The 26,473-nt window shown below is 53.6% G+C and overlaps 1 protein-coding gene across 10 annotated transcripts in view; it reads left to right on the forward strand.

Moving 5' to 3' along the window:
* KCNAB2 (potassium voltage-gated channel subfamily A regulatory beta subunit 2) overlaps positions 1–26,473 on the forward strand; it is a 158,019-nt gene that overhangs the window by 85,859 nt on the left and 45,687 nt on the right. Inside the window, exon 1 of one of the 10 annotated variants that reach the window (XM_061567979.1) lies at positions 21,647–24,130. The exons of 8 other annotated variants lie outside the window; for them this stretch is intronic. In XM_061567979.1, the coding sequence (XP_061423963.1) occupies positions 23,802–24,130 (329 nt within the window). In that variant the 5' untranslated portion in view covers positions 21,647–23,801. Of the gene's footprint in view, positions 1–21,646; positions 24,131–26,473 lie in introns of those variants that run through there. One more of the 10 variants, XM_061567980.1, reaches the window with a different exon arrangement.

Below are 26,473 nucleotides of genomic sequence, written 5' to 3' on the forward strand. Positions count from 1 at the left end.
TCCGTGGCTAACGGGAGTCCAGTCTTTCCCACCCCCCGTGCTCGCATTCGGAGCGCTCACAGAGACAGGCCGCGCGTGTCCGCGGTCTCCCGGGAGTCGCGCGCCGCCGTTTGATTTGTTGGGCATCTGTGAAAACGATGCTTTGTAGCGCATTGGGTTTCCTCCACTATAAATAAATATTCCGATGATTCTGATAATTAGCGGTCGAAGATAAATCTGTCGCCCGTGCCGGGTCCGGTTGCCACAGGTGAAAGGCTGCGCCTTGTCCTCGCTCGGTCCTGGCCGCCAGCCGGACTGGACAAAAGCCCCGACAAGACGACACGAGAGACGTGTCGGGGCTTTGGGCCAAGTGGTCATAAGCGTCGGGTCGGTTTGACGGGTGACCACAAGAGGAGCCGGCGGTGCCGATTATCGCCCCTGCCGTAAAGCGGTGTCGGTCGTTCTTCTGCCCCTCTGGGGTTTTTTTTTCCCCTCTCCTCCCGCACTTAAGCCGAGTGCTCGCAAATGGAACCGGCCAGATATCCGCAATGCAGGACACTGCGGCGCACACGCCAAAGACTCAAAAAAGTCTTGATTTTGAATGTCATCCCCCCCACGACCACGTAAGTGTACGGGATTGGGGGGTGGGTGACGTGGTGGTCGGCGAAGGGCACTCGCTCGCGGGCCACTGAGTTATTGCGCTCGAGGGGAATCTCTGCGATGAGTCTGGGGAATCCTTCTGCTGCGCCGCTGTTGCTGCCACTATTGCTGCCGCTGCCTAACCCTCCCGGAACCCCCTTACCACCACCAAGTGCTCCGATTGATCCTACACTCGGAGCAGATGTCCGCTCGTGAAGGTGGCAAGGAGAATGGCGGTACAGCAATGGATCCTTAAATCCATCCGTTCGGATATTTGGGCGTTACCTCCTCGTGTGTGTGTTGGTAGAATGGAGCAAGTTGGCATAGTGGGGGGCACAGCTGGTGGATCTTCCAGTCATCTCAGTCAGTCAACCCCATGGCACTTGAGTCTGTCCTGCGACCTCCTGCCAGCAAGCCTTCGACACTTCATGTGGCCTCAAAGTGCACCTAGCCTGGCACAGGCGCCATGGTGACGTCGCCGCCGCTTAGTGGCGAACGGCGCTGGTTGTTGTTGGTTCTTTTCTCCGGGTGCTCCGGTTTCCTGGCGCGCAAAAGCCAAACTCTCACGAAAGCCAAACTCTCACGAAAGCCAAACTCTCACGAAAGCCAAACTCTCACGAAAGCCAAACTCTCACGAAAACCAAACTCTCACGAAAGCCAAACTCTCACGAAAGCCAAACTCTCACGAAAGCCAAACTCTCACGAATGCCAAACTCTCACGAAAGCCAAACTCTCACGAAAGCCAAACTCTCACGAATGCCAAACTCTCACGAAAGCCAAACTCTCACGAAGCCAACTCTCACGAAAGCCAAACTCTCACGAAAGCCAAACTCTCACGAAAGCCAAACTCTCACGAAAGCCAAACTCTCACGAAAGCCAACTCTCACGAATGCCAAACTCTCACGAAAGCCAAACTCTCACGAAAGCCAAACTCTCACGAAAGCCAAACTCTCACGAAAGCCAAACTCTCACGAAAGCCAAACTCTCACGAATGCCAAACTCTCACGAAAGCCAAACTCTCACGAAAGCCAAACTCTCACGAAGCCAAACTCTCACGAAAGCCAAACTCTCACGAAAGCCAAACTCTCACGAATGCCAAACTCTCACGAAAGCCAAACTCTCACGAAAGCCAAACTCTCACGAAAGCCAAACTCTCACGAAAGCCAAACTCTCACGAAAGCCAACTCTCACGAAAGCCAAACTCTCACGAAAGCCAAACTCTCACGAAAGCCAAACTCTCACGAAAGCCAAACTCTCACGAAAGCCAAACTCTCACGAAAGCCAAACTCTCACGAAAGCCAAACTCTCACGAAAGCCAAACTCTCACGAAAGCCAAACTCTCACGAAAGCCAAACTCTCACGAAAGCCAAACTCTCACGAAAGCCAAACTCTCACGAAAGCCAAACTCTCACGAAAGCCAAACTCTCACGAAAGCCAAACTCTCACGAAAGCCAAACTCTCACGAAAGCCAAACTCTCACGAAAGCCAAACTCTCACGAAAGCCAAACTCTCACGAAAGCCAAACTCTCACGAAGCCAAACTCTCACGAAAGCCAAACTCTCACGAAAGCCAAACTCTCACGAAAGCCAAACTCTCACGAAAGCCAAACTCTCACGAAAGCCAAACTCTCACGAAAGCCAAACTCTCACGAAAGCCAAACTCTCACGAAAGCCAAACTCTCACGAAAGCCAAACTCTCACGAAAGCCAAACTCTCACGAAAGCCAAACTCTCACGAAAGCCAAACTCTCACGAAAGCCAAACTCTCACGAAAGCCAAACTCTCACGAAAGCCAAACTCTCACGAAAGCCAAACTCTCACGAAAGCCAAACTCTCACGAAAGCCAAACTCTCACGAAAGCCAAACTCTCACGAAAGCCAAACTCTCACGAAAGCCAACTCCGAAGCCAAACTCTCACGAAAGCCAAACTCTCACGAAAGCCAAACTCTCACGAAAGCCAAACTCTCACGAAAGCCAAACTCTCACGAAAGCCAAACTCTCACGAAAGCCAAAACTCTCACGAAAGCCAAACTCTCACGAAAGCCAAACTCTCACGAAAGCCAACTCTCACGAAAGCCAAACTCTCACGAAAGCCAAACTCTCACGAAAGCCAAACTCTCACGAAAGCCAAACTCTCACGAAAGCCAAACTCTCACGAAAGCCAAAACTCTCACGAAGCCAAACTCTCACGAAAGCCAAACTCTCACGAAAGCCAAACTCTCACGAAAGCCAAACTCTCACGAAAGCCAAACTCTCACGAAAGCCAAACTCTCACGAAAGCCAAACTCTCACGAAAGCCAACTCTCACGAAAGCCAAACTCTCACGAAAGCCAAACTCTCACGAAGCCAAACTCTCACGAAAGCCAAACTCTCACGAAAGCCAAACTCTCACGAAAGCCAAACTCTCACGAAAGCCAAACTCTCACGAAAGCCAAACTCTCACGAAAGCCAAACTCTCACGAAGCCAAACTCTCACGAAAGCCAAACTCTCACGAAAGCCAAACTCTCACGAAAGCCAACTCTCACGAAAGCCAAACTCTCACGAAAGCCAAACTCTCACGAAGCCAACTCTCACGAAAGCCAAACTCTCACGAAAGCCAAACTCTCACGAAAGCCAAACTCTCACGAAAGCCAAACTCTCACGAAAGCCAAACTCTCACGAAGCCAAACTCTCACGAAAGCCAAACTCTCACGAAAGCCAAACTCTCACGAAAGCCAAACTCTCACGAAAGCCAAACTCTCACGAAAGCCAAACTCTCACGAAAGACCCAAACCAACTCTCACGAAAGCCAAACTCTCACGAAAGCCAAACTCTCACGAAAGCCAAACTCTCACGAAAGCCAAACTCTCACGAAAGCCAAACTCTCACGAAAGCCAAACTCTCACGAAAGCCAAACTCTCACGAAAGCCAAACTCTCACGAAAGCCAAACTCTCACGAAAGCCAAACTCTCACGAAAGCCAAACTCTCACGAAAGCCAAACTCTCACGAAAGCCAAACTCTCACGAAGCCAAACTCTCACGAAAGCCAAACTCTCACGAAAGCCAAACTCTCACGAAAGCCAAACTCTCACGAAAGCCAAACTCTCACGAAAGCCAAACTTCACGAAAGCCAACTCTCACGAAAGCCAAACTCTCACGAAAGCCAAACTCTCACGAAAGCCAAACTCTCACGAAAGCCAAACTCTCACGAAAGCCAAACTCTCACGAAAGCCAAACTCTCACGAAAGCCAACTCTCACGAAAGCCAAACTCTCACGAAAGCCAAACTCTCACGAAGCCAAACTCTCACGAAAGCCAAACTCTCACGAAAGCCAAACTCTCACGAAAGCCAAACTCTCACGAAAGCCAAACTCTCACGAAAGCCAAACTCTCACGAAAGCCAAACTCTCACGAAAGCCAAACTCTCACGAAAGCCAAACTCTCACGAAAGCCAAACTCTCACGAAAGCCAAACTCTCACGAAAGCCAAACTCTCACGAAAGCCAAACTCTCACGAAAGCCAAACTCTCACGAAAGCCAAACTCTCACGAAAGCCAAACTCTCACGAAAGCCAAACTCTCACGAAAGCCAAACTCTCACGAAAGCCAAACTCTCACGAAAGCCAAACTCTCACGAAAGCCAAACTCTCACGAAAGCCAAACTCTCACGAAAGCCAAACTCTCACGAAAGCCAAACTCTCACGAAAGCCAAACTCTCACGAAAGCCAAACTCTCACGAAAGCCAAACTCTCACGAAAGCCAAACTCTCACGAAAGCCAAACTCTCACGAAAGCCAAACTCTCACGAAAGCCAAACTCTCACGAAAGCCAAACTCTCACGAAAGCCAAACTCTCACGAAAGCCAAACTCTCACGAAAGCCAAACTCTCACGAAAGCCAAACTCTCACGAAAGCCAAACTCTCACGAAAGCCAAACTCTCACGAAAGCCAAACTCTCACGAAAGCCAAACTCTCACGAAAGCCAAACTCTCACGAAAGCCAAACTCTCACGAAAGCCAAACTCTCACGAAAGCCAAACTCTCACGAAAGCCAAACTCTCACGAAAGCCAAACTCTCACGAAAGCCAAACTCTCACGAAAGCCAAACTCTCACGAAAGCCAAACTCTCACGAAGCCAAACTCTCACGAAAGCCAAACTCTCACGAAAGCCAAACTCTCACGAAAGCCAAACTCTCACGAAAGCCAAACTCTCACGAAAGCCAAACTCTCACGAAAGCCAAACTCTCACGAAAGCCAAACTCTCACGAAAGCCAAACTCTCACGAAAGCCAAACTCTCACGAAAGCCAAACTCTCACGAAAGCCAAACTCTCACGAAAGCCAAACTCTCACGAAAGCCAAACTCTCACGAAAGCCAAACTCTCACGAAAGCCAAACTCTCACGAAAGCCAAACTCTCACGAAAGCCAAACTCTCACGAAAGCCAAACTCTCACGAAAGCCAAACTCTCACGAAAGCCAAACTCTCACGAAAGCCAAACTCTCACGAAAGCCAAACTCTCACGAAAGCCAAACTCTCACGAAAGCCAAACTCTCACGAAAGCCAAACTCTCACGAAAGCCAAACTCTCACGAAAGCCAAACTCTCACGAAAGCCAAACTCTCACGAAAGCCAAACTCTCACGAAAGCCAAACTCTCACGAAAGCCAAACTCTCACGAAAGCCAAACTCTCACGAAAGCCAAACTCTCACGAAAGCCAAACTCTCACGAAAGCCAAACTCTCACGAAAGCCAAACTCTCACGAAAGCCAAACTCTCACGAAAGCCAAACTCTCACGAAAGCCAAACTCTCACGAAAGCCAAACTCTCACGAAAGCCAAACTCTCACGAAAGCCAAACTCTCACGAAAGCCAAACTCTCACGAAAGCCAAACTCTCACGAAAGCCAAACTCTCACGAAAGCCAAACTCTCACGAAAGCCAAACTCTCACGAAAGCCAAACTCTCACGAAAGCCAAACTCTCACGAAAGCCAAACTCTCACGAAAGCCAAACTCTCACGAAAGCCAACTCTCACGAAAGCCAAACTCTCACGAAAGCCAAACTCTCACGAAAGCCAAACTCTCACGAAGCCAAAACTCTCACGAAAGCCAAACTCTCACGAAAGCCAAACTCTCACGAAAGCCAAACTCTCACGAAAGCCAAACTCTCACGAAAGCCAAACTCTCACGAAAGCCAAACTCTCACGAAAGCCAAACTCTCACGAAAGCCAAACTCTCACGAAAGCCAAACTCTCACGAAAGCCAAACTCTCACGAAAGCCAAACTCTCACGAAAGCCAAACTCTCACGAAAGCCAAACTCTCACGAAAGCCAAACTCTCACGAAAGCCAAACTCTCACGAAAGCCAAACTCTCACGAAAGCCAACTCTCACGAAAGCCAAACTCTCACGAAAGCCAAACTCTCACGAAAGCCAAACTCTCACGAAAGCCAAACTCTCACGAAGCCAAACTCTCACGAAAGCCAAACTCTCACGAAATGCCAAACTCTCACGAAACTCACGAAAGCCAAACTCTCACGAAGCCAAACTCTCACGAAAGCCAAACTCTCACGAAAGCCAAACTCTCACGAAAGCCAAACTCTCACGAAAGCCAAACTCTCACGAAAGCCAAACTCTCACGAAAGCCAAACTCTCACGAAAGCCAAACTCTCACGAAAGCCAAACTCTCACGAAAGCCAAACTCTCACGAAAGCCAAACTCTCACGAAAGCCAAACTCTCACGAAAGCCAAACTCTCACGAAAGCCAAACTCTCACGAAAGCCAAACTCTCACGAAAGCCAAACTCTCACGAAAGCCAAACTCTCACGAAAGCCAAACTCTCACGAATGCCAAACTCTCACGAAATGCCAAACTCTCACGAAGCCAAACTCTCACGAAAGCCAAACTCTCACGAATGCCAAACTCTCACGAAAGCCAAACTCTCACGAAAGCCAAACTCTCACGAAGCCAACTCTCACGAAAGCCAAACTCTCACGAAAGCCAAACTCTCACGAAAGCCAAACTCTCACGAAAGCCAAACTCTCACGAAGCCAACTCTCACGAAAGCCAAACTCTCACGAAAGCCAAACTCTCACGAAAGCCAAACTCTCACGAATGCCAAACTCTCACGAATGCCAAACTCTCACGAAAGCCAAACTCTCACGAAAGCCAAACTCTCACGAATGCCAAACTCTCACGAAAGCCAAACTCTCACGAAAGCCAAACTCTCACGAAAGCCAAACTCTCACGAAAGCCAAACTCTCACGAAAGCCAAACTCTCACGAAAGCCAAACTCTCACGAAAGCCAAACTCTCACGAAAGCCAAACTCTCACGAAAGCCAAACTCTCACGAAAGCCAAACTCTCACGAAAGCCAAACTCTCACGAAAGCCAAACTCTCACGAAAGCCAAACTCTCACGAATGCCAAACTCTCACGAAAGCCAAACTCTCACGAAAGCCAAACTCTCACGAATGCCAAACTCTCACGAAAGCCAAACTCTCACGAAAGCCAAACTCTCACGAATGCCAAACTCTCACGAAAGCCAAACTCTCACGAAAGCCAAACTCTCACGAAAGCCAAACTCTCACGAAAGCCAAACTCTCATGAATAGAAGTGCCCAAACACTCCTGACGACGCAGGGCCCTCCCGCAAAGGAGTCTTGACAATCCCGGTGGACATTTCTGGGTAAACAATGGCCATTGTTGTTGTTGTTGTTATTATACCCGAGTGGCATTTATTTGAGGTCGCGTCTTCACTCAACGTTTTCCCATTATGTGAAGTAGACCCGAACTAATCGTTCGGTGGAACCCAAACTCGAACGAATCGCAAGCCTTGGGGAGGCTGTTATTGTTGGTGCTTAAAATGGTCAATTCTAATCTAAAAATAAATAAGCTGCGACTTGCTGTACTTAGTGAAAACAAGACATCCATCGAAATTATGATCCATCCAAAAATCTGCTCGCCCGATGCTGAACGTAATAATTTTTCACGGCGCGCTGTGTTTGTTTGTTTGTTTCCCCAATGGTGGCTTCCTGCTCCTGGCGATGATGGAAGTGAAAATGCCATCGTGGTGCTCGTTTCGGGGCTGTGTTATTTATGTCCGAGGCCCGATAATGAATTAGCTCGGCCATCATTTGTCTCTCCTATTGTTAGTGGGGGGGGGGGGGCAGCTGTGTGGGGGGTGGGAAGAGGGGGCCTTTATCTTCACTGCAGTCGCTCCAAATTAAAGCTGTCCCGTCAAGTAAATGAGAGGCGCTGACACAATCCACAACAACAACAATGCAGACACACTGGCTGGTTGGGGAAGGTTTTCCCGTCGAAGCTTCTCCGGTGCACACGGCTCCTTTGTCAAGTCCAGGCAGGCGGGGGGGGGGCCTCGTTGTAAATGTTATCGCGGAAACCCAGGCCTTAATGTCGACGGTTCCCGCACAGCTGACACGCCACATCTGGTGTCTAACTCACTGCGGCTGTGGCTACTGGTCGCGTTCTTACTCCAGTCGCGCCTACGATGAGCACGGTTTGCTACGTACGGCGCAAAAGAAGTTTAACGTACACACATGCAACGGTCTGGCGGCGAACCTCCGCAAAAGTATTCTGCTTGAAATTAAGCTCTTGGCCGTATTGTCTCATGTTGCAGATCAGTCGCCTTCGTCTGGCTCGCTTGAGTTTTTGCGTGTGTGTCGCCACTTAAATCGTGAGAATTCTCAATTTGACCTTGGCTGAGACTGCCAACGGGGGTGGGCCCACGTCAGGGTTATTGCGGTCGGGCAGTGTCACGAATGCTCGACGCCACTTGTCAACGCAAGCCAGAGGTCGCAACCGGGTACCCGATACCGGGCTACCCGTACCCGGCCGGTTACGGGTACGGGTACCCGTTTGCGACCCTGGTGCGGCCGGGTAGGCCGTGAGTCACTGGTGAGTAACCGTTTGTCACTCATTTCCCAACGTCTTGTCTCTTCTCACAATTCAAGTTCCTAGAATCAACCCACCCGCGCCTGCAACATGGCTTCATCCCAGAGGTCGCAATCAGGTACCCGATACCCGTACCCGGCTGGGTACGGGTAGGGTACGGGTACGGCCGGGTACGGGTACGGGTACCCGTTTGCGACCCTGGTGCGGGTACGGGTACGGGTAAGGAATCAAAACCCGTTTGCGACCTCTGACGCAAGCGCAGGTCCGCGCGGGTGTTTTTTTTTATCTGCCTCCGAATCGTTTGGCACGTTTGACGGATTCAATCCTTCCACTGCCCCGGGCGGCGACGCCCTAACGACCGGGACAGCACGATTTGAAATCGACGCCAAATTAGCGGAACCGCCAGCCTTGGCGGTGGTGTGCGCTAACCGTTGAGAAGTCGCTTGCCGCTGCTGGATGCAGGCCTCTTCCCAAGCCGTCGCCATCTCTCGGAGTGTGCCCCGCGGTACGACAGGTCCACCGAAGCTCCTGCACACGCCTTGATTTCGTGGACTTTCTTCCAGACGCGTTCCCTCCATTGGGCTGCATCGCAACAGGCTGACGTTTCAAGCGCGAGCCCGTTTTCAGAAAGGAGAGAGAGAGAGAGACGGCAGAAACATTAAGACTGGAAGAAACTCCCAGGAAATTCAACGTGTGCCAAGCGTAGTTTTTTTTGTCCAAAGGCCGACGTGGTGGATGCGAATCTTGGCGATTTATGCATTCGGCTTGGATGCGTGCGGGGGCGGGTGGTGGGTAACCAGCGGCTAAGTCGCAGCGGCCAATGCGCTCAAGGAGTTAATGGGCCGTGGCGAATGAAACACAAACTCCGCGCAAAGCGATGAACCGTGGCGGTGCACGGCTGATGGATGACGGCGCCCGACCTCCAGTCAACCTTCGCTCGCTCTGGGGTGGTCGCTCGATCTCCTCTGCTGCCAACGTAGCCTTGGAACTCCCCCCCCCCCCTCGTCCCTCCCCCCCAGCCGTAGGGGCTGTCAGCTCCCTGCCTCGCGAAGTTCAAGCCCAGGGTCAAGAACACTTAATATTTTTTTTTCTCTTCCCTATGACATGTTCAGTCGATAAAATAAATACAGCCCCCCCCCCCGCCGCCCCCATCTGATTCGACGTAATAATTAGTCATAATTAATTTGTTTTGATAGCTCAGGCCCACTGAGCTAGAAGCTCTTTTTCGGAAACGACCTGGTTATCGCAAACGATGGCTCGACGAAGCGGCTGACCACGTGCGAATTTGGAGCAGCCAAACACTCTAAAACGCACGTTGATTCTAAATGTGGAGGTAAAATCGGGGGAGGACCCGGAGAAAAATACACGCGACCATGGGGAGAACATGCAAAAACTCCAAGTATGCAGCAGGCGTCAGGGTCGATCGAGCCCGCGACTTCCTGTACAAAGGGCACGGTAGTGAACATCTCGCCACCGTAGCACTCTAGGTCGTTATCCTATTGGCTTTCCAGACCGATATTTCTCTTCTTGGTTCTTTCGGTAAGTCACGTAGAAGGGAAATAATAAAATAATAAAAATAAAACATAATAATATAATTCTCACAACGTTTCGGCCACAACGCAAGCAGCCGTCCTCAGTTGAAGAACAGGTCTGTCGGAAAGACAGCGTCTGAATGTCTTTCCGACAGACCTGCTCTTCACCTGAGGACGGCAGCGTCTGAATGTCTTTCCGACAGACTTGTTCTTCACCTGAGGACGGCTGCTTGCGTTGTGGCCGAAACGTCGTGAGAATTATTTTATTATGTTTTATTTTTATTATTTCCCTTCTACGTGACTTTACCGAAAGAACCAAGAAGATGAATCCCTGCAGTCACGAAAGCTTTAAATCGAAATTCCTCTATGAAGGAGAAGTCGGTGGGCTTGGACAGAGTGCGTTATGGGAAGGGGACGGTGCCGATGGGTGAGATTTGTTATTGGAGGGGCAGCCAAACGATGGAATTGTTTTGTATTTTTGTCGAACGTCTTTTGCGCCGTACGTAGCCAACTGCGCTAATCGAAGGTGCGGAGTTATCGATCGAACATTGCATCCGATTCCAGTGCGCTTTGCAAATCGTGTTTTATTATTAATTGCATCCCTCTCTGTCCACTGCTGGATGAGGGCCTCCCCATGACATCCCAGTCATGGTTGGTTGCCTGACCATACTTCACCACACAGGGCAATGCAAGTTGGTGGAAGCGAGGGTGTTCCCAGGACTGGTACAGATTATAATCGCTTGTCCACTGATGTTCGGTTTTGGCCGAGAATTACACTCGGATCACCTGACGCATAGCACAGTGCGCTCGCCGCTGCGCCACCGCTCCCCCCTTTATCCGTAACGGGTGTGTTATTTCCCTAACAGCGAATTAACGCGCACTCGAAGTTATATTTAGAATAATTGGGATGTGATGGGGGCGATGAAATCGGCTCGCACGCCTCATCCAGATGCACCTTTGCCGCGTCGGATGCTGACGGCTTGGCGGGGGGGCGGGGGGGGTGGAAAGCCTTCATCCGACAGTGGATAGATCATTTCTTGACGACGACGGCGGCGGCGGCAACGGTGACGACGATCGCTCGTGCAAAATACGCGTGCGCCGTGTGGAGGCTCCTGCCTTGTGCCGCGCCTGGCGGAAACACGAGACGCGGAACACGAGACGCACGAGGTAGTCGTCGGCACGGTTCCTTCTCCCGAGAGAATAAAAAAAATACGACTCTTGAAAACAAGGGTGAGGCTCTCCCTCTGTAGAATCGTGGTGTTGTGTTTTTATTACCTTGGTGCGCACTGCACGGAGCGTGTGGGTTGGAGAAGCCTCGCTTTATTAAACACCCTTCTCCGCGCTCCTCCTCCGATGATGATGTTGTTGGTCGTGATAAGTCTGCTAAGCCATGCGGAGAGCCCGCTGAGAGAACACGTCTGTAACAAGCGGAACTTTTTTTTGCGTGACATTAATAATATAGGTTTTTTTGGGTTGGATCGCGTAAATATAAATGTGTCGTTAAACCTGTCACCACCCGATACAGCCAATTAGTAAGGTTTGTCACGTAAACAGAACATGCCAATTCGTTACAAGTACAGCACACCGGTGTGTTGGAGAGCACTCGGTACTCAGATTGTAAATGTGAATGTGCTGCTCTCCAACACACCGGTGTGCTCTACTTGTAACGAATTGGCATGTTCTGTGTACTGACAAATACATTTTTATTTGCGCGATCTAACTCAAAAAACCTCTTGTGGATGATATTGGCCGCAAAAGCCTACATGTTAAACTTGTGTAATATTATTTACAATGACAAGCGTGTAATATTGTCAATAATATTATTACGCTTGTTTACACAGGGAAGCCTCGCTGAGTCTCAAGACTCTTTTTCAGGTGGGTCCTGCCAAGTTTTCGCAGTCGGCAAGCGATGTTGCTGCCGCTGCAATGTGTGAACCTAATTCACAAAGTGGGGGAGCGGTAGTGTCGTGGTTAGCGCGCTACGCTACTAACCCCACCACCCGAGTTCCATTCCCGCTCACGGCCACCAACAGCAGTGGCGATTATCTGAACTGGTCCTGGGCTTCCCCTAAGTCGACTCAGCCTCAAATAGGTACCTTGTGCGGTCAGGAGTGGTGCTGGCCACCTACCCCCCTCGTATGCCGTGCCGGCCTTCTTGGGTGCTCGCTAACAGCACTTGCCCCAACAATTTGTTAAGGCATTGTGCCTCGTCTTGATTTCAATTGAGTAATTTTTCAGTATTGGGATGTTTTAGCTTTTGGAGGAAACTGGAGAAGCCGGAGGTAAACCCATGCAGAGCACGGGGGGTGGGGGGGCGGAGAGAGCTGGGTATCGAACTCGGGGGTTTCTCGCGCTGAAGCACGAGTGTTATCACCTTGCCGCCACCACCCTGCCTCCCAATACTAGATGGAACTACGTGGTGGTGATGATGGCAGTGGGACTGTGTGGGCTGCACAGCATGAGGAGGAGAGGTCCTCATCCAGCAGTCGATCGGCAAAGGCGTTGTGTATGCGACTGCACGTGACCATGTGCTGCGAGCCCATTTTTCTTTTGACAACCTCTGCATTTTCTCAGCAAAAATACGGAAATCCCGTCGGGCCTAAATAAGTTATTACATATATATGTTTTAAATCGCAGGCATTATAATACTGCAGTCCCCAGTCAACGCCAGGACTCGGGGCTTGTTTGCTGATGATGCAGTGGGGGGGGGGGGGGGGGGGGGGGCGGTAGCGGGGAGAGTTTGGAGGGTTGGGAGTGGGGGGTGACATGCTGGCAACCGCGAGTGAGAATTCAGACGGTGACATTTAACACACGCGCAGGCTATTAACTGGAGCCGTGGCAGACTAACATTGTGAGAAGCCGCCAGGGGTAATAGCAGCCCCCACGCCCCCCACCCTGCGCCGCCCTACGTAAAGTTCACCTTAGCTCGGAGGGCTGGGCTTGGCAACGCCGAGAGAACCTGGGCTCGAATACGGGCGGGCGGGCGGGCGACCTCGATCGCAGCCGGGCCCACTCGCGCGGCGAGCCGCGGCGCCGGTGTCGTCACGCTGAGCTCGCAGTAGTCCAACAACGGCCCGCGCTGCCGAACCGCCGCCCGCGGTCCGTGAGCCGGGAGCCGTGGACGGGGGGGGCACCTTCCTCGGGGACAACAGCCTCGCTTCGTTTGATTCATTTTGAAAAAAAAAATGTCTCCAATTGGCCGTCTGAACATTTTTTCGGGGGAAAGGCAACTTTTGCCTCCCTTTTAACCGCTCTCCTGGGCCCACACCCCCCACGCCCCGCACACCCCTAAGGCCCCCCCCGCTGCCCCCAATCCGCAAATCGCATCTGCGCGAGATGATTTCCTCTCTGCGAAGACACTCTGTGATCCCGTAGCACCCAGAGCTCATCACAACAATCCCCACCCTTATGCGTCCCACAGACCGTCTGTCCGTCCGTCCGTGAGTGGTTCCTGGTTGTAAACGAGGGTCTCCAGCGAGCGCTGGTGGGTAGGGACACAGAATGTGTATTTATACTGGAGGAATCCGATGAGCTATGAAGCTCTTTTTCACAGATGTCCAGTCGTTTCACAGATCTCAAACGGCACGGAGCTCGGAGCGAACGGGAACTGGTGAGCCGTGCTCACGCTCTCGCTTCACAAGTTGCAGTTTGTGTTGTTTTTACATTTCCCATCCTTTCACATCAACTCTGTTTCACTTATGAAATTTGCGTGCATTTATTTTCTATATACACACACACGCAAGTAAAATATGCACGCGTATATTTACAGCCCTCTTGCGAATCTACTTCTGGAGGAGGGGAGGTCCTCCGTTGTCGGCGCAGCAGGTTATTTGACCAATCTTCGCTACGCCGGTCGATGCGAGTTGAGGAAGTTAGTGGGCAGACGAGATCCGGTTCAGATATCTCTCGCCACTGATGTCAGCCGTGGCCGGGAGTCGAACTCATGTTTGGCAGGTTTGTCGTACGGTTCACTAACCACTGTGCCACCACTCCCCCTCCCCCCACCCCGTTGAATTTTTATGTAATATTTCAATGCCGGTCAAAATCATAAGAGTGCGTTAATCCAGAATTAGGCATCGGTCGTCAACAAAGCTCTACTGTTCTAAAGCATTCTAAATAACCTTGTTTTTCATGGTATCTTTTTGTTCAATAATTTTCTCAACAACAACAAAATGTCACCTTTAAAACGTTGTCACAAGCAGCTGGGCCACAGCAGCCACTTGATTTGGCTCACGAGAGACGGTTCGACGACAGAGCAAGCAGGTTGCGTGTGGTGGGGTAAAGTGTGCGTACTCACACCTCTTACAAGGCCCTCTGGCCAGCGTAGAAGAGTAAACCAAATGCCCTATCCGGAGCGGTGGCGAAATCTTAACTTCCTCACCTGGTATACAGGAGGTCGTGGGTTCGATTCCGACCCCCCCCCCCCCAACACCTGATTATTTGGAGTTTGCATGTGTCTCTTCCCGTGGTCCGTGTTGTTGTTTTTTCTCTGGGTCCTCCGGTTTTTCCCTATACATTTAGAGACATGCGTTTCGAGTATTTGACTGCTATACATTTCCATATGACGATAAGCCACTTTGTTGAGCTATCATTGGTGGCCAGGTTGCTTCTGAAAAATAACTATAGAGCTCAGTGGGCCTTACCTGTCAAAATACAAAAATAATTAAAATAGTAAAATGCATAGTATACACCGGCAGGGACTTGGGGTGAGAAATTGCAGGGGTCACCCAGAGGTCATAGCAGTGAGCAGGTGTCGCTGAGATCCTGTGCTCTTATACAGTGATACCCGCACCGCCAATTTGCACGGTTGGCTACGTGCGGCTCGAACAAAGTTTGACATACAATCATACGTACATTAAACCGAGGTTGTCAAGGTGTATTGAGTTGATGGTCTAAGGCCCAGTCACCAATGGCTCACACAGAGATCCATAGATATACATTTACTTAGTTGGGAATAATTTGGGTTCTAAAGTGCAGTGCGGTGACGATCTCAGCCCATGTCACCGATGACTGCAAACACACACCAAAAACACCGCAATACAACGTGGTTCTTAATCAGGCTGGATTGCAGCACTGAAAATTAAACAAATAACCGTTTGGCTGTCCGTGCCACGAACCTTGCTCTCAACGTGGGACGCGTGTGAAAGTGCTGCCCCCTGCTGAAGTGTGAATCTGAGTGTCACTTGAAGTGGGGAATCTCAGAAGTAGCTCTGTGATGTCCGCTTCCACAAACCGTTCTGTCATGTGAGAAGGGCGGCACTGCTCTGCAAGAGATCCGAACGGATTGTCCGTCTCGTAACGAAACGACACAGATGGTGAAACTGGGGAACGACAAACTTTTAAAGAAACGACAAGAATCTGCGCGTGCGAAGATTTCTCAGTCTTATGACGTGACGCGCAATTCGGACGACGTTGGCGACAAAAGACAAAATGATCGACTCGCCGCTTCGGGAAAACCGGAAAAGAAAAACCACAGCGACAATTTTCAATGAGAGATGAACAAAATTATTCGTGACGAAGCCCCGTCCGTGGCCTTGATTGCCCATGCAGATGGGGAGTCCCATCGCTCTCTGCGAGTTTTGTGAAAGAAATAGTCAATTGATCGTCTCTCGCCGCTTGCGTCGCCGGCGCCATGTCGCTCACCGAATTTGGGCCCCCACCGAATCTCACAGCTCCACAAGTGCATTTTACACCGAGGGCACCCAACAATTACTTGTTGGAAACTTGACCCTTTCCCGTTCCGATGACGTAAGTGTACATCGTCAAAATCAAACCGGAAGAAAACCTAAAATAAAATAACTTTATCGGTACCGAAGGCAATGTGGGAGGTCGTGTGGCACAGTTTTGGCGCCAGCAATCGTAGAGCGTGGCGGCCATGTCGCTACGATTCTCTGCGGTGAGTGCAATGTCTTGAAAAACCGCGGCGCGACGCCTCTCTAAATACAATTAACGCCGAACCCGCTCGCGCGTTCCGAGATTAAGCGGTGAACAGGACACCCCCACCCTGCAACTTGCAGCAGTCTGGGAACGGGAAGAAGGGTTAAGCATGGATGAGTCTGGTCGGTACTCGGATGAGTGACCACCACCACCGGGGCTTGCCAGGTGTCGTAGGCGTGGGGGCTGAGCGGTGTGCCCAGCAGATGGCAGTGCTGAGTGTCGCCCCCCCCCTCCCTCCCCTTATATACGAAGCCATAAAAAAACCTCGCTCATGGAATTGACCAAACTTCCCAATGCAGAAACCTCTTCTGTGTGAGTGCTGGGACTTGCCGAGGCTTTGCGGGGCAAAATAAAGGGCACGGTTATCAGCGCATCACTTCTGACCGAACGCCGCTGCTATTTTCTATGTAACCACCGGACCAGGTGTCTATAAATGTCTGGCCCAGGTGGTTCTGTAAATTGGTGCGCACTCATGTGAATTATCGCCCACGCGCGTGTCAGACCCACGCACGTCAGAGGCGCCCGTGTGAGTTGGAGCAGGCGAACAATTTTGGCTTCCTGGGCCAAGCCCCGTTGTGTCGCAGACCGAGTTTGAGTGCTCTGCTCTTGTATGAAAGACAAAAAAAGAGACTCGAAAAACAAAGAACTGTCCCGAAATCCCACACCAAGATCCCTAATGGCACATATCTTTAGATGCACCGAGGCTTTCGTGTATTTATATATATAATAGTAGTAACATTTTATATTTAAACAACACACGATGGATCTCCAACCGCTTTGACACCTCCAACGCTTGAGCGCGGCACTAGCAGCCCGCCCCCGGTTTGTCTCGTGCGCCAGCTCGTTCGGGTGCTTCTCTTGGGGACCCGGAACAAGCGGCTGCAATGGGGCGATTCCAACCCCCGACGCCTGATTATTATTTGGAGTTTCCATGTCTCTCTCTCTCTCCCCGTGGTCGTGTGGATTTTTCTCCGGACCCTCCGGTTTTTCCCTCCACATTTAGGATCGACTTCACGCGTTTTTAGAGTATTTGGCTGCTATGCAGTTCCACGTGGTGATAAGCCACTTCGTTGAGCTATCATTTGTGATAGCCAGGGCGCTTCTGAAGAAGAGCTGTACAGCTCAGTGGGCCTTACCTGGTCAAATAAAATAATTGTTTAGTCGGTTACGTATCCCGCGCTGGGACGGGTGGCGGCGACGGTGTGTCCAGTTTCGCGCATGTGCCAAAACCCCACCAGCGTTGCCCTCGCTAAATGAGCCGCGTTTTCTAAATGTGTAGAAATTGAGCTGATTTGGGGCGGTTGGACGGGCGCGAGCTCTCGGGTCGCTTGTGGAACCGGCCGCGGAGTCTTCCCGGAGACCCGCAAGCGAGCGGCGCCTCGTTCCGCTTTCCGCAGTCGCGGACAAAATCGAAGTGATCCTTTTATTCTCGCCGAAAGAAATATCGTTTTGCCAGTGTTATTTCTCGGCTTTTCACATTTGGGGTGAGAGGGAGTGGTGGTGGTAGGGTGGTTTGGGGGGGCGGCAGGGACAACCGATTTCCCTCGACAATGTTTTGCTGCGTGGCTCCGGCGACTGGGGCCTCCTCGCCCGCCTGGTCACGCGCCGGCTCTTCGGTGCGGCTGCAGGTGGCATCGCTGTAGGTGGCACCGCTGAAGGTGGCACCGCGTGCGGTCCCGATCGGTAGTGTAGTAGCGGTTAGCGTGCCGCGCTACGGACCTGACGACCCGAGTTAAATTCCCACGCACGGTGACAATTATCTGAACCGGTCCTGGGCCTCCGTTAGATGGACTCCTGGTGCGGTGTGTAAAAGCGTCGCCACTGGGGAGACAAAGGCGGCCGGGCGTGGTGCTGGTCACCCACCCCCTCGTGTGCCGTGCCGGCCTTCATAGGTGCTCGCTAACAGCACTTGCCCCAACAGCCCGTTAAGGTTTTACGGGGAATGTTTGTCTTTGGTCCCGAGCCGCCATCCGCCGCGTTGCCTAACCAAGAGCGTCGCTGTGCGGCGTCGCACCAGGCCACCGCAGCTCGGCGCGTTTGTCCGTCTGTTTTGTTCGTCACGACGTGGAGTTCACCAGCACCTTGCCGTGTCGCGGTTGCGTCGTGTTAATGCCGCACGGCGTAGTTCCACTCCTGCGTGATGGAAGCAGCAATGCGTTCGGGAGCCGATTGCCAATGTCGAGGTCATGCTGCTGCTGCTGCTGGCTACGACGAGAGGGCTTCGGCAGAGAGGGAGTTCGTGTCGTGTCGCTGTTCCTCCTCCTCTGTTGAAGGAGTGGTTCACTGTAGAGGACATGCGAGGGGTGTTTGTGCCACGGGCGTTGTGTATTTTTTCTAGATTTGAAGCTTTCGTGATTGCAAGGATTCATACTCTTAGGTTTTTTCGGTAAAGTCACGTAGGTGAAAATAAATGTTTTATCACGGTGCGGCCCCCTAATGTCGTGGTGTGGCGTGCTCATGTCGTGGTGTGACATGGTGTGTGTTGTGGCGTGTGTTGTGGTGTGACGTGGTGTGTGTTGTGGCGTGGCGTGTGTCGTGGTGTGACATGGTGTGTGTTGTGGCGTGTGTCTAGGTACGACATGGTGTGTGTTGTGGCGTGGCGTGTCGTGGTGTGACATGGTGTGTGTTGTGGTGTGACATGGTGTGTGTTGTAGCGTGGTGTGTGTTGTGGTGTGACGTGGTGTGACGTGGCGTGTGTGGTGGTGTGACATGGTGTGTGTTGTGGCGTGGCGTGTGTGTGGCGTGTGTCTAGGTACGACATGGTGTGTGTTGTGGCGTGGCGTGTGTTGTGGTGTGACGTGGTGTGTGTTGTGGCGTGGCGTGTGTCGTGGTGTGACATGGTGTGTGTTGTGGCGTGTGTCTAGGTACGACATGGTGTGTGTTGTGGCGTGGCGTGTGTTGTGGTGTGACGTGGTGTGTGTCGTGGTGTGACATGGTGTGTGTTGTGGCGTGTGTCTAGGTACGACATGGTGTGTGTTGTGGCGTGGCGTGTCGTGACATGGTGTGTGTTGTGGTGTGACATGGTGTGTGTTGTAGCGTGGTGTGTGTTGTGGTGTGACGTGGTGTGACGTGGCGTGTGTGGTGGTGTGACATGGTGTGTGTTGTGGCGTGGCGTGTGTGTGGTGTGACATAATGTGTGACATGGTGTGTGTTGTGGCGTGGTGTGTGTTGTGGTGTGACGTGGTGTGTGACATGGTGTGTGTTGTGGCGTGGTGTGTGTTGTGGTGTGACGTGGTGTGTGACATGGTGTGTGTTGTGGCATGGTGTGTGTTGTGGTGTGACGTGGTGTGTGACATGGTGTGTGTTGTGGCGTGGTGTGTGTTGTGGTGTGACGTGGCGTGTGTGTGGTGTGACATGGTGTGTGTTGTAGCGTGGTGTGTGTTGTGGTGTGACGTGGTGTGACATGGTGTGTGTGGAGGTGTGACGTGGTGTGACATGGTGTGTGTGGAGGTGTGACATGGTGTGTGTTGTGGCGTGGTGTGTGTTGTGGTGTGACGTGGTGTGACATGGTGTGTGTGGTGGTGTGACATGGTGTGTGTTGTGGCGTGGCGTGTGTTGTGGTGTGACGTGGTGTGACATGGTGTGTGTGGTGGTGTGACATGGTGTGTGTTGTGGCGTGGCGTGTGTTGTGGTGTGACGTGGTGTGACGTGGCGTGTGTGTGGTGTGACATGGTGTGTGTTGTAGCGTGGTGTGTGTTGTGGCGTGGTGTGTGTTGTGGTGTGACGTGGTGTGACGTGGCGTGTGTGGTGGTGTGACATGGTGTGTGTTGTAGCGTGGTGTGTGTTGTGGTGTGACGTGGTGTGTGTTGTGGTGTGACATGGTGTGTGTTGTGGCGTGGTGTGTGTTGTGGTGTGACGTGGTGTGACGTGGCGTGTGTGGTGGTGTGACATGGTGTGTGTTGTGGCGTGGCGTGTGTGTGGTGTGACATGGTGTGTGTTGTAGCGTGGTGTGTGTTGTGGTGTGACGTGGTGTGACATGGTGTGTGTGGTGGTGTGACATGGTGTGTGTTGTGGCGTGGCGTGTGTCGTGGTGTGACATGGTGTGTGTTGTGGCGTGTGTCTAGGTACGACATGGTGTGTGTTGTGGCGTGGCGTGTGTTGTGGTGTGACGTGGTGTGTGTTGTGGTGTGACATGGTGTGTGTTGTAGCGTGGTGTGTGTTGTGGTGTGACGTGGTGTGACATGGTGTGTGTGGTGGTGTGACATGGTGTGTGTTGTGGCGTGGCGTGTGTTGTGGTGTGACGTGGTGTGTGTTGTGGTGTGACATGGTGTGTGTTGTAGCGTGGTGTGTGTTGTGGTGTGACGTGGTGTGACATGGTGTGTGTGGTGGTGTGACATGGTGTGTGTTGTGGCGTGGCGTGTGTTGTGGTGTGACGTGGTGTGTGTTGTGGTGTGACATGGTGTGTGTTGTAGCGTGGTGTGTGTTGTGGTGTGACGTGGTGTGACATGGTGTGTGTGGTGGTGTGACGTGGTGTGTGTTGTGGCGTCGCGTGTGTTGTGTCGCGGCTTGGCTCCGCGGTGCGGCACGCCGGGGCCGCTCGGTTAAACCGGCTCGCGTTACCCGCGCTGTGGCCCCGCGTGCCACCGTGGTGCGGCACGGCACCCCACGGCGCGGCCGCGTGTGCTTGAAATGTCACGGCGCGGCTGGCCGAGCGGCGGGCGCGGGTGGCGCGGCATTGCGCGGTGTTTGTGTTGCCCCCGATGTGCATGCACTGCCTGCATGTGAGGGTGTGTGTGTGTGCCTGCGTGTGCGTGCGTGTGTGTGTGTGTGCGTGTGTGTGTGTGTGCGTGTGTGTGTGCGTGTGTGTGCGTGTGTGTGTGCCTGCGTGTACGTGCGTGCAGCTGTCAGTGGGGTCAGGTGACGGGTGGCGGTGACTGATTAAGGAAGGCCCTCCGAGTGAGAATTCTCTTTTAAATTTAGTCGGCTGTGGTGGGCGATGGGGTCACGGTTGGCGGGCGGTGGCGGGGGGGGGGGGGGGGGGGGTTCGGGGGGGGGGGTTCGGGGGGCGGGGGGGGGGCAGCGAGGTTCGGGCGGGCGGTCAGTTGGGCGAGCGGGCGGGGGCGGTCAGGGCGAGCGATCGTGCGTCTCTGCGTCCATCATTGCCCCTCCACTCCTCCCCCACTTGCCCGCTCCCTCCTGCTCGAGCGACTCGCCCGCTCACTCGCGTTGCGTTCCTCTCGGTGGCCGCGCGCCGGCGCCCCACCGCCGCCTTTTCTTTTTTTCTCGTTTTTCTTTTTCTTCGCCCGCTACGTTGTCGTCGTCGTCGTCGATTTGCCGGGCTCATTTCGCACCCGACGCCGTTATAGCGCGGAATACTCGGCGGCCTAAAAAAAAAACAAGCCGGTAACGCGACATACACACGTTTTTATTCTGTAAATTTCATGTATTTTTAAACTACCTCCGATAGTGTTTTTTTGTTGAATTTATTTACGTATTTATGCTTTTAGCGTGCGTGCTCCGCTGCCAAGCCCGTGGAACTGCAGGAACGACGCGTCCATTAGTCGCCGAGTGCGGATATTCCCCGATTAGCGAATTACTCCGCTTTCTAGCGTGAGCTGCATTTGTGCCGAATTCCACCCTCTTCCTCCCCACCCCCCTTCACCCCCCTCCCCCGCCCTCACCCCCCACTTCACCCTCCCCTGAAGCAGCAGCTGCGACCGCTTTGACTGTTCCACGTGGTCGTTCTCATCATCGTCGCCGTCGTCGTCACCGCCTGCAGGGGTTTAAGTTTGTTCTTGACGTCGCGTTTTTTTTTTCTTTTTCCGTGAGACGCTCCCCTCGCGCGTAATTTGCCCGCCTCCCCCCGCGCGCGGTTTAAGTTGTCAGGAATCTGGAAATAATTTGAATTAAAGATGAACTGAAGGTGACAGTAATTGGATTCTCTGGGAAGCCACTCCGTACCCCCGCTGTGCGGCGTCTCTTAAGGAGATTGCCTCTCCCGTCGACGGAATCGAGGGGTGCATTTTTTGAAGACGACGCAGGAAGCGGGGGGAAGCCTCGAGGAAAATTATCTTACTTGGACGGCCGTTCCCGGGGGTAACGTCGCGGATATATTGACGGCCGTCAAAGGATAGCGAGGCAGAACGTTGACGAGGAGAGGCAGAGAAGAAGGGAGGCTTTTGTTTACCGACGAGACGGAGCAACTTTGATGGCGTCACGCTCCGCGCGGAAAGCGAGCGGCACCTGCAAGAAACGCTTCGGCTGGAACGTCGCACGGAGGCCCCTTGGTCGGATTACTTCTCTCCGCCCCACCCCCATCCTTTATTTTTGTTTTGCTCCCGTCTCCGCGTTGACGGGCGCCTGTTAACTCGGAGGGTCCCGAGGATTCAGACGGAATCGAGGAGCGTGGGTGCGCGCGCGAAGGATTTTCTTTCCCCGCCGTCACCCACCCCCGGCGTTCCGGGTATCGCCACGGAGTTGCCAGGCAGGAGCGTCCCGTTCTCGCCACGGCCCAACGCGCGCACGCCCTCCGCATCGACCGCGCGCGTGCGCGTTCCAAGGGGGAAACTTCTAATTTATCGTGGCGGAGCGCGCGGCTCGCCTCCCCGGGGGACATCGCGTGCGCAGCCAGCGAGAAATCGCACGTCCACGGAGATGAGCGTGAAGTGGACCCGAGCGGCGATTTAACAACCGCGACTTGCGTCACCGCAGCACCGAATACCCCCACCGACCAGCCCCCCCCCCTCCCCCAACCTTTTCCGACCGGCGCTCGGATCAAAGTCGCGGAGTTCAGGAGGACGTCCCGGCTGTTCGAGGATTCGACTCCCACTTTTTGTCGTTCCCTGCTGGGAGCGGGCGAGAGGTTGGACGCAGGCAAAGGCGACGACCGTTTTGGCCGAACGCCACGGCGCGAGTGGCAGTTACGGTTGACCAACCCCCGCCGCTGCAGGGGTCTTTGGCCGGGGGATTTGCACCGCCGGTGGCGACGGGACGAGCCGGCGCGTGACGGTGAGAGCCGCCCCTCCCTCCCGACCACGCCGGGAGATATCTCGCCTCGAGTTCGGTGCGAGCCCAATGGGACGTCGTCTTCAACAGGAGGAGGAACGTCGCCCACCCGGCGGAGGTCGCGTGGCGGGTGGAGGATGAGAAGAGTGCAGCTGTCTCTTTAGTTTTTCCGAGCGCTTTTGAGGGTTTTTGTAGTTGCCAAGGGAGTTTGAGCTGTGGATCATCGTCCATCGTCAAGCGGTCGGCTCATCATCCAGCCGACGCGGAGGCCGACGGAGGAGGACGATTGCGACGATTGCGACGATTGCGACTATTGGCAACTTGTCGCCGCCATTCCAGCGGCGTTGGCGCGGTTTAACGTCACCACCGCAACTACAGTGAGATCTTACTTGTTCAGATTTCAACCTTTGCTAGATGAGTAGCTTTAATAGCAATAAATTGTTAACGTTATATCGACGTGAATGACTGTGAAGAAGATATTTCGGCAATTGTAGCCGTATGTTTGGTTGATGAAAGATAAATAACGCATCGGCGTGTCGCTTGGCGCCGGGGTTCCGATAACGTTCAGGCAGCGGAGAGACGCAATGGGATGGACACGTAGCTGTGCCGCTCGGCACTGTTTGTAGTTTTTTTCCACCGCCACCTTAGACCGGCTACCGAGCAGCGCGATTTTCAATTTCATCTCCCAGTGGATAAGTCCTTCCGCGATACACGCACGCGCGTACATTTCAAAAACAACGCTCGCCCTACACCGGGCGGTGCCGACAAGACAGAGCGCCACGGCTCAAGAGGAAGAAGATAAGAAGCGCGGCCGCCGGAAACCACAGCGGCGCGACACGGCGCAGAGCGACACGGCGCAGAGCGACACGGCGCAGAGTTGTCGTCGCGCTCGCCATGCAGGTGTCCTTCGCGTGCTCGGAGAGCGGCCTCAAGTCCCGCGGCGGCAGCGATGACCGTGGGGGGCGCGGCGGGGGCAGCCCGACTCTGGGAGGGGGCGGCGGGGGCCCAGGTGGCGGCGGGGGGCCCGGCGGTGCCAACCGCGTGCGCTCGCGGTTCCGCGCCGTGGCCATTGTGGCGAGGAGCGTGGGCCAGATGGCCCTGCGCAAGCAGCAGCAGCAGCAGCAGCTGCTGCAGCTTCAGCTGCAGCAGCAGCAACAGCAGCAGCAGCAGATGATGATTTCCCTGCGCGAGACAACGGCGGCCAACACGGGCATGAAGTACAGGTGAGGGCGGGGGACACCTGGAGAGGGTGAGTGGGTGGGGTGGGGGGCAGTGATTTGCCACCCATCGCGATTCGGTGACTTTATCGCGATCCAGCCTCGCTAATTTTATTCCCGGCTCGTGTAACGTTTATGTTGCCCTGAGTTTGCAGCGCCTCCGGTGGCTGCGCGGGTGAAAGGGGGGGGGGGGGGGGGGGTCACCCGTCGCGCACAAGTCGACTTCCTCTGCTGTATTTCCCTGGCCGCAGACTGAAATTGGCGTTTGATGGCGAGGTCGTGACGTCGTCGCGCGTCACACACAGAGACGCCGCGGTGTTGCCGCCCTTCGTGCGTTAACAGAAACTGTTCGGGGAAGTGCATATTGCAGAGCTACTTCCGAGATCCCTTTCAAGTGATTTGTCATCTGCACTTAGGGGGTGCTGCTCTCTCCCACTCGCCCTGCTGCTGCTGCGATGGATATGCTTGTCGCATGGAAGTGGACACACTTCTTTTTGTAGTTCTCCTGAGAGCTGGAATTTAGTAAAAAAAAACTACATTTAACGCGTTTTTTTTTTGCGTATTCATTTGTGACCGGGCCAAGACCACCAACTCGCGTTAGTTTCCGCTTGAGAACCCTGGCGTATCCACGGGCGGACGGGACCCGGGATCTCGGCCGGTGCCGGCAGAGTTGCACTCGGAGTCCTCTCCCACCGCCGGCTACCTACCAGCTGTTGCAAACCGAACCGCCCTCGGAAAATCGCCCGCCACTCGGACGTCGTCCGCAACCGCTTAGCCACCACGTCCGAGCCAGCGGTTCGCGCAACGAGCGAAATGTTACATTTCGATTTAAAGCTTTCGCGACTGCAGGGATTCATCTTCTTGGTTCTTTCGGTAAAGTCACGTAGAATGGAAATAATAAAATAATAAAAATAAAACATAATAAAATAATTATCACGACGTTTCGGCCACAACGCAAGTAGCCGTCCTCAGGTGAAGAACAGGTCTGTCGGGAAGACATTCAGACGCTGCCGTCCTCAGGTGAAGAGCAGGTCTGTCGGGAAGACAGCGTCTATTTAAGCTGGGTTGGAGGGGGAAGAGCGCCTTGACAAATGAATTTGCATATCAAGAGGAATTTAGCATATTTATGGGAAATGCAGGTATGTGATTAGTACTACTTGTGAAATGCGTAGGAGGGAAATGTTGACGGCGTTCCGGTCGGGGCATTGCGCAGTGGCAAAATCGCGGGTTCGGCAAAATCGCGGGTTCGGCAAAATCGCGGGTTCGGCAAAATCGCGGGTTCGGCGAACGTGTCCGCGCGGGCCACGAAACGCGCCGCCGCAAAAGTCGCCGAGCGGCGTCGTCGCCGCTTCACGGTCGATCGGGCCTCGTCGCCGCCGTGAAGCGACCGGCTCGCGCGGAGACGTCCACCGCGTACGGTACGAGCGATTCTGTTTGCACCCCGCCAAGTCGCACGGGTGATTGCGCGGGTTGCGAAACTCGTGATTAAGACTCTCGATGGAAACTCGTAACAGAGTTTCCATCGAGAGTAGCGTCCAACAGGCCTCCCCCCACTCCCTCGGGGGCATTACCTATTGATGTGGGCAACATGTGAGAGCCCCCCCCCGCGGTGTTCAGTGCCCGTTGCTGGAGCTGCCCCTTCTGCTACCCCGTGTCCCTTGCAACACTCCCCAATAATACCCCCTCCTCACCAGCTTCCCCCTCCCCCCCCCCCACTGCTCACACCTCTTCCTTCCCCAGATTGTGTGTCCCATTCGTCTATGCTTACATTTGATTTTTTTGTTGAGTGCGTGCTCGTGCCTGCGTGTGTCCGCGTCGTGGCTAGCGGGGAGCGAGGCACACCCACGCTGCAAACCCGGCGAGCCCAGGTTCGATTCGCGCTCTGCGGCCGACGTCGGTGACGAATACCTCCAACCGGTCCTGGGCACTCCCCTAAGTCGACTCGGCTGTAAACGAGAACCTGGTGCGGTGTGTAGACATCGGCATTGGGGAGACAAAGGCGGCAGGCCGCCCGTGGTTCTGGCCACACCACCTGCTCGTGCGCCACGTCGGTCTCTATGGGTGCTCGCTAACAGCACTTGCCCCAACAGTCTGTTAAAGCTATACTGGGGATCTTTGTCTTCATATGTGGGGCTGGTGGTGGGCAGCAGGTAGCAGTGCAGCTCCATCTATTATTGAACCATACTTCTATGCCCTCCTCCACCAACCTTGCACTGGACTGAACAGCGGTCAGCACTTGCCCCAAGCAGCTTGTGCAGGCTACGGGGGTGGGGTGGGGGGGATCTTTGTCTTTGTGTGTCACCCAGAGCGTGTTTAATACGTCCCCCCTCGCGCGTTATTACGCCGCCT

Source organism: Lethenteron reissneri, chromosome 40 (genome assembly GCF_015708825.2).
Source record: "Lethenteron reissneri isolate LAM-NWPU_2019-01 chromosome 40, ASM1570882v1, whole genome shotgun sequence".
NCBI lineage: Eukaryota > Metazoa > Chordata > Hyperoartia > Petromyzontiformes > Petromyzontidae > Lethenteron > Lethenteron reissneri.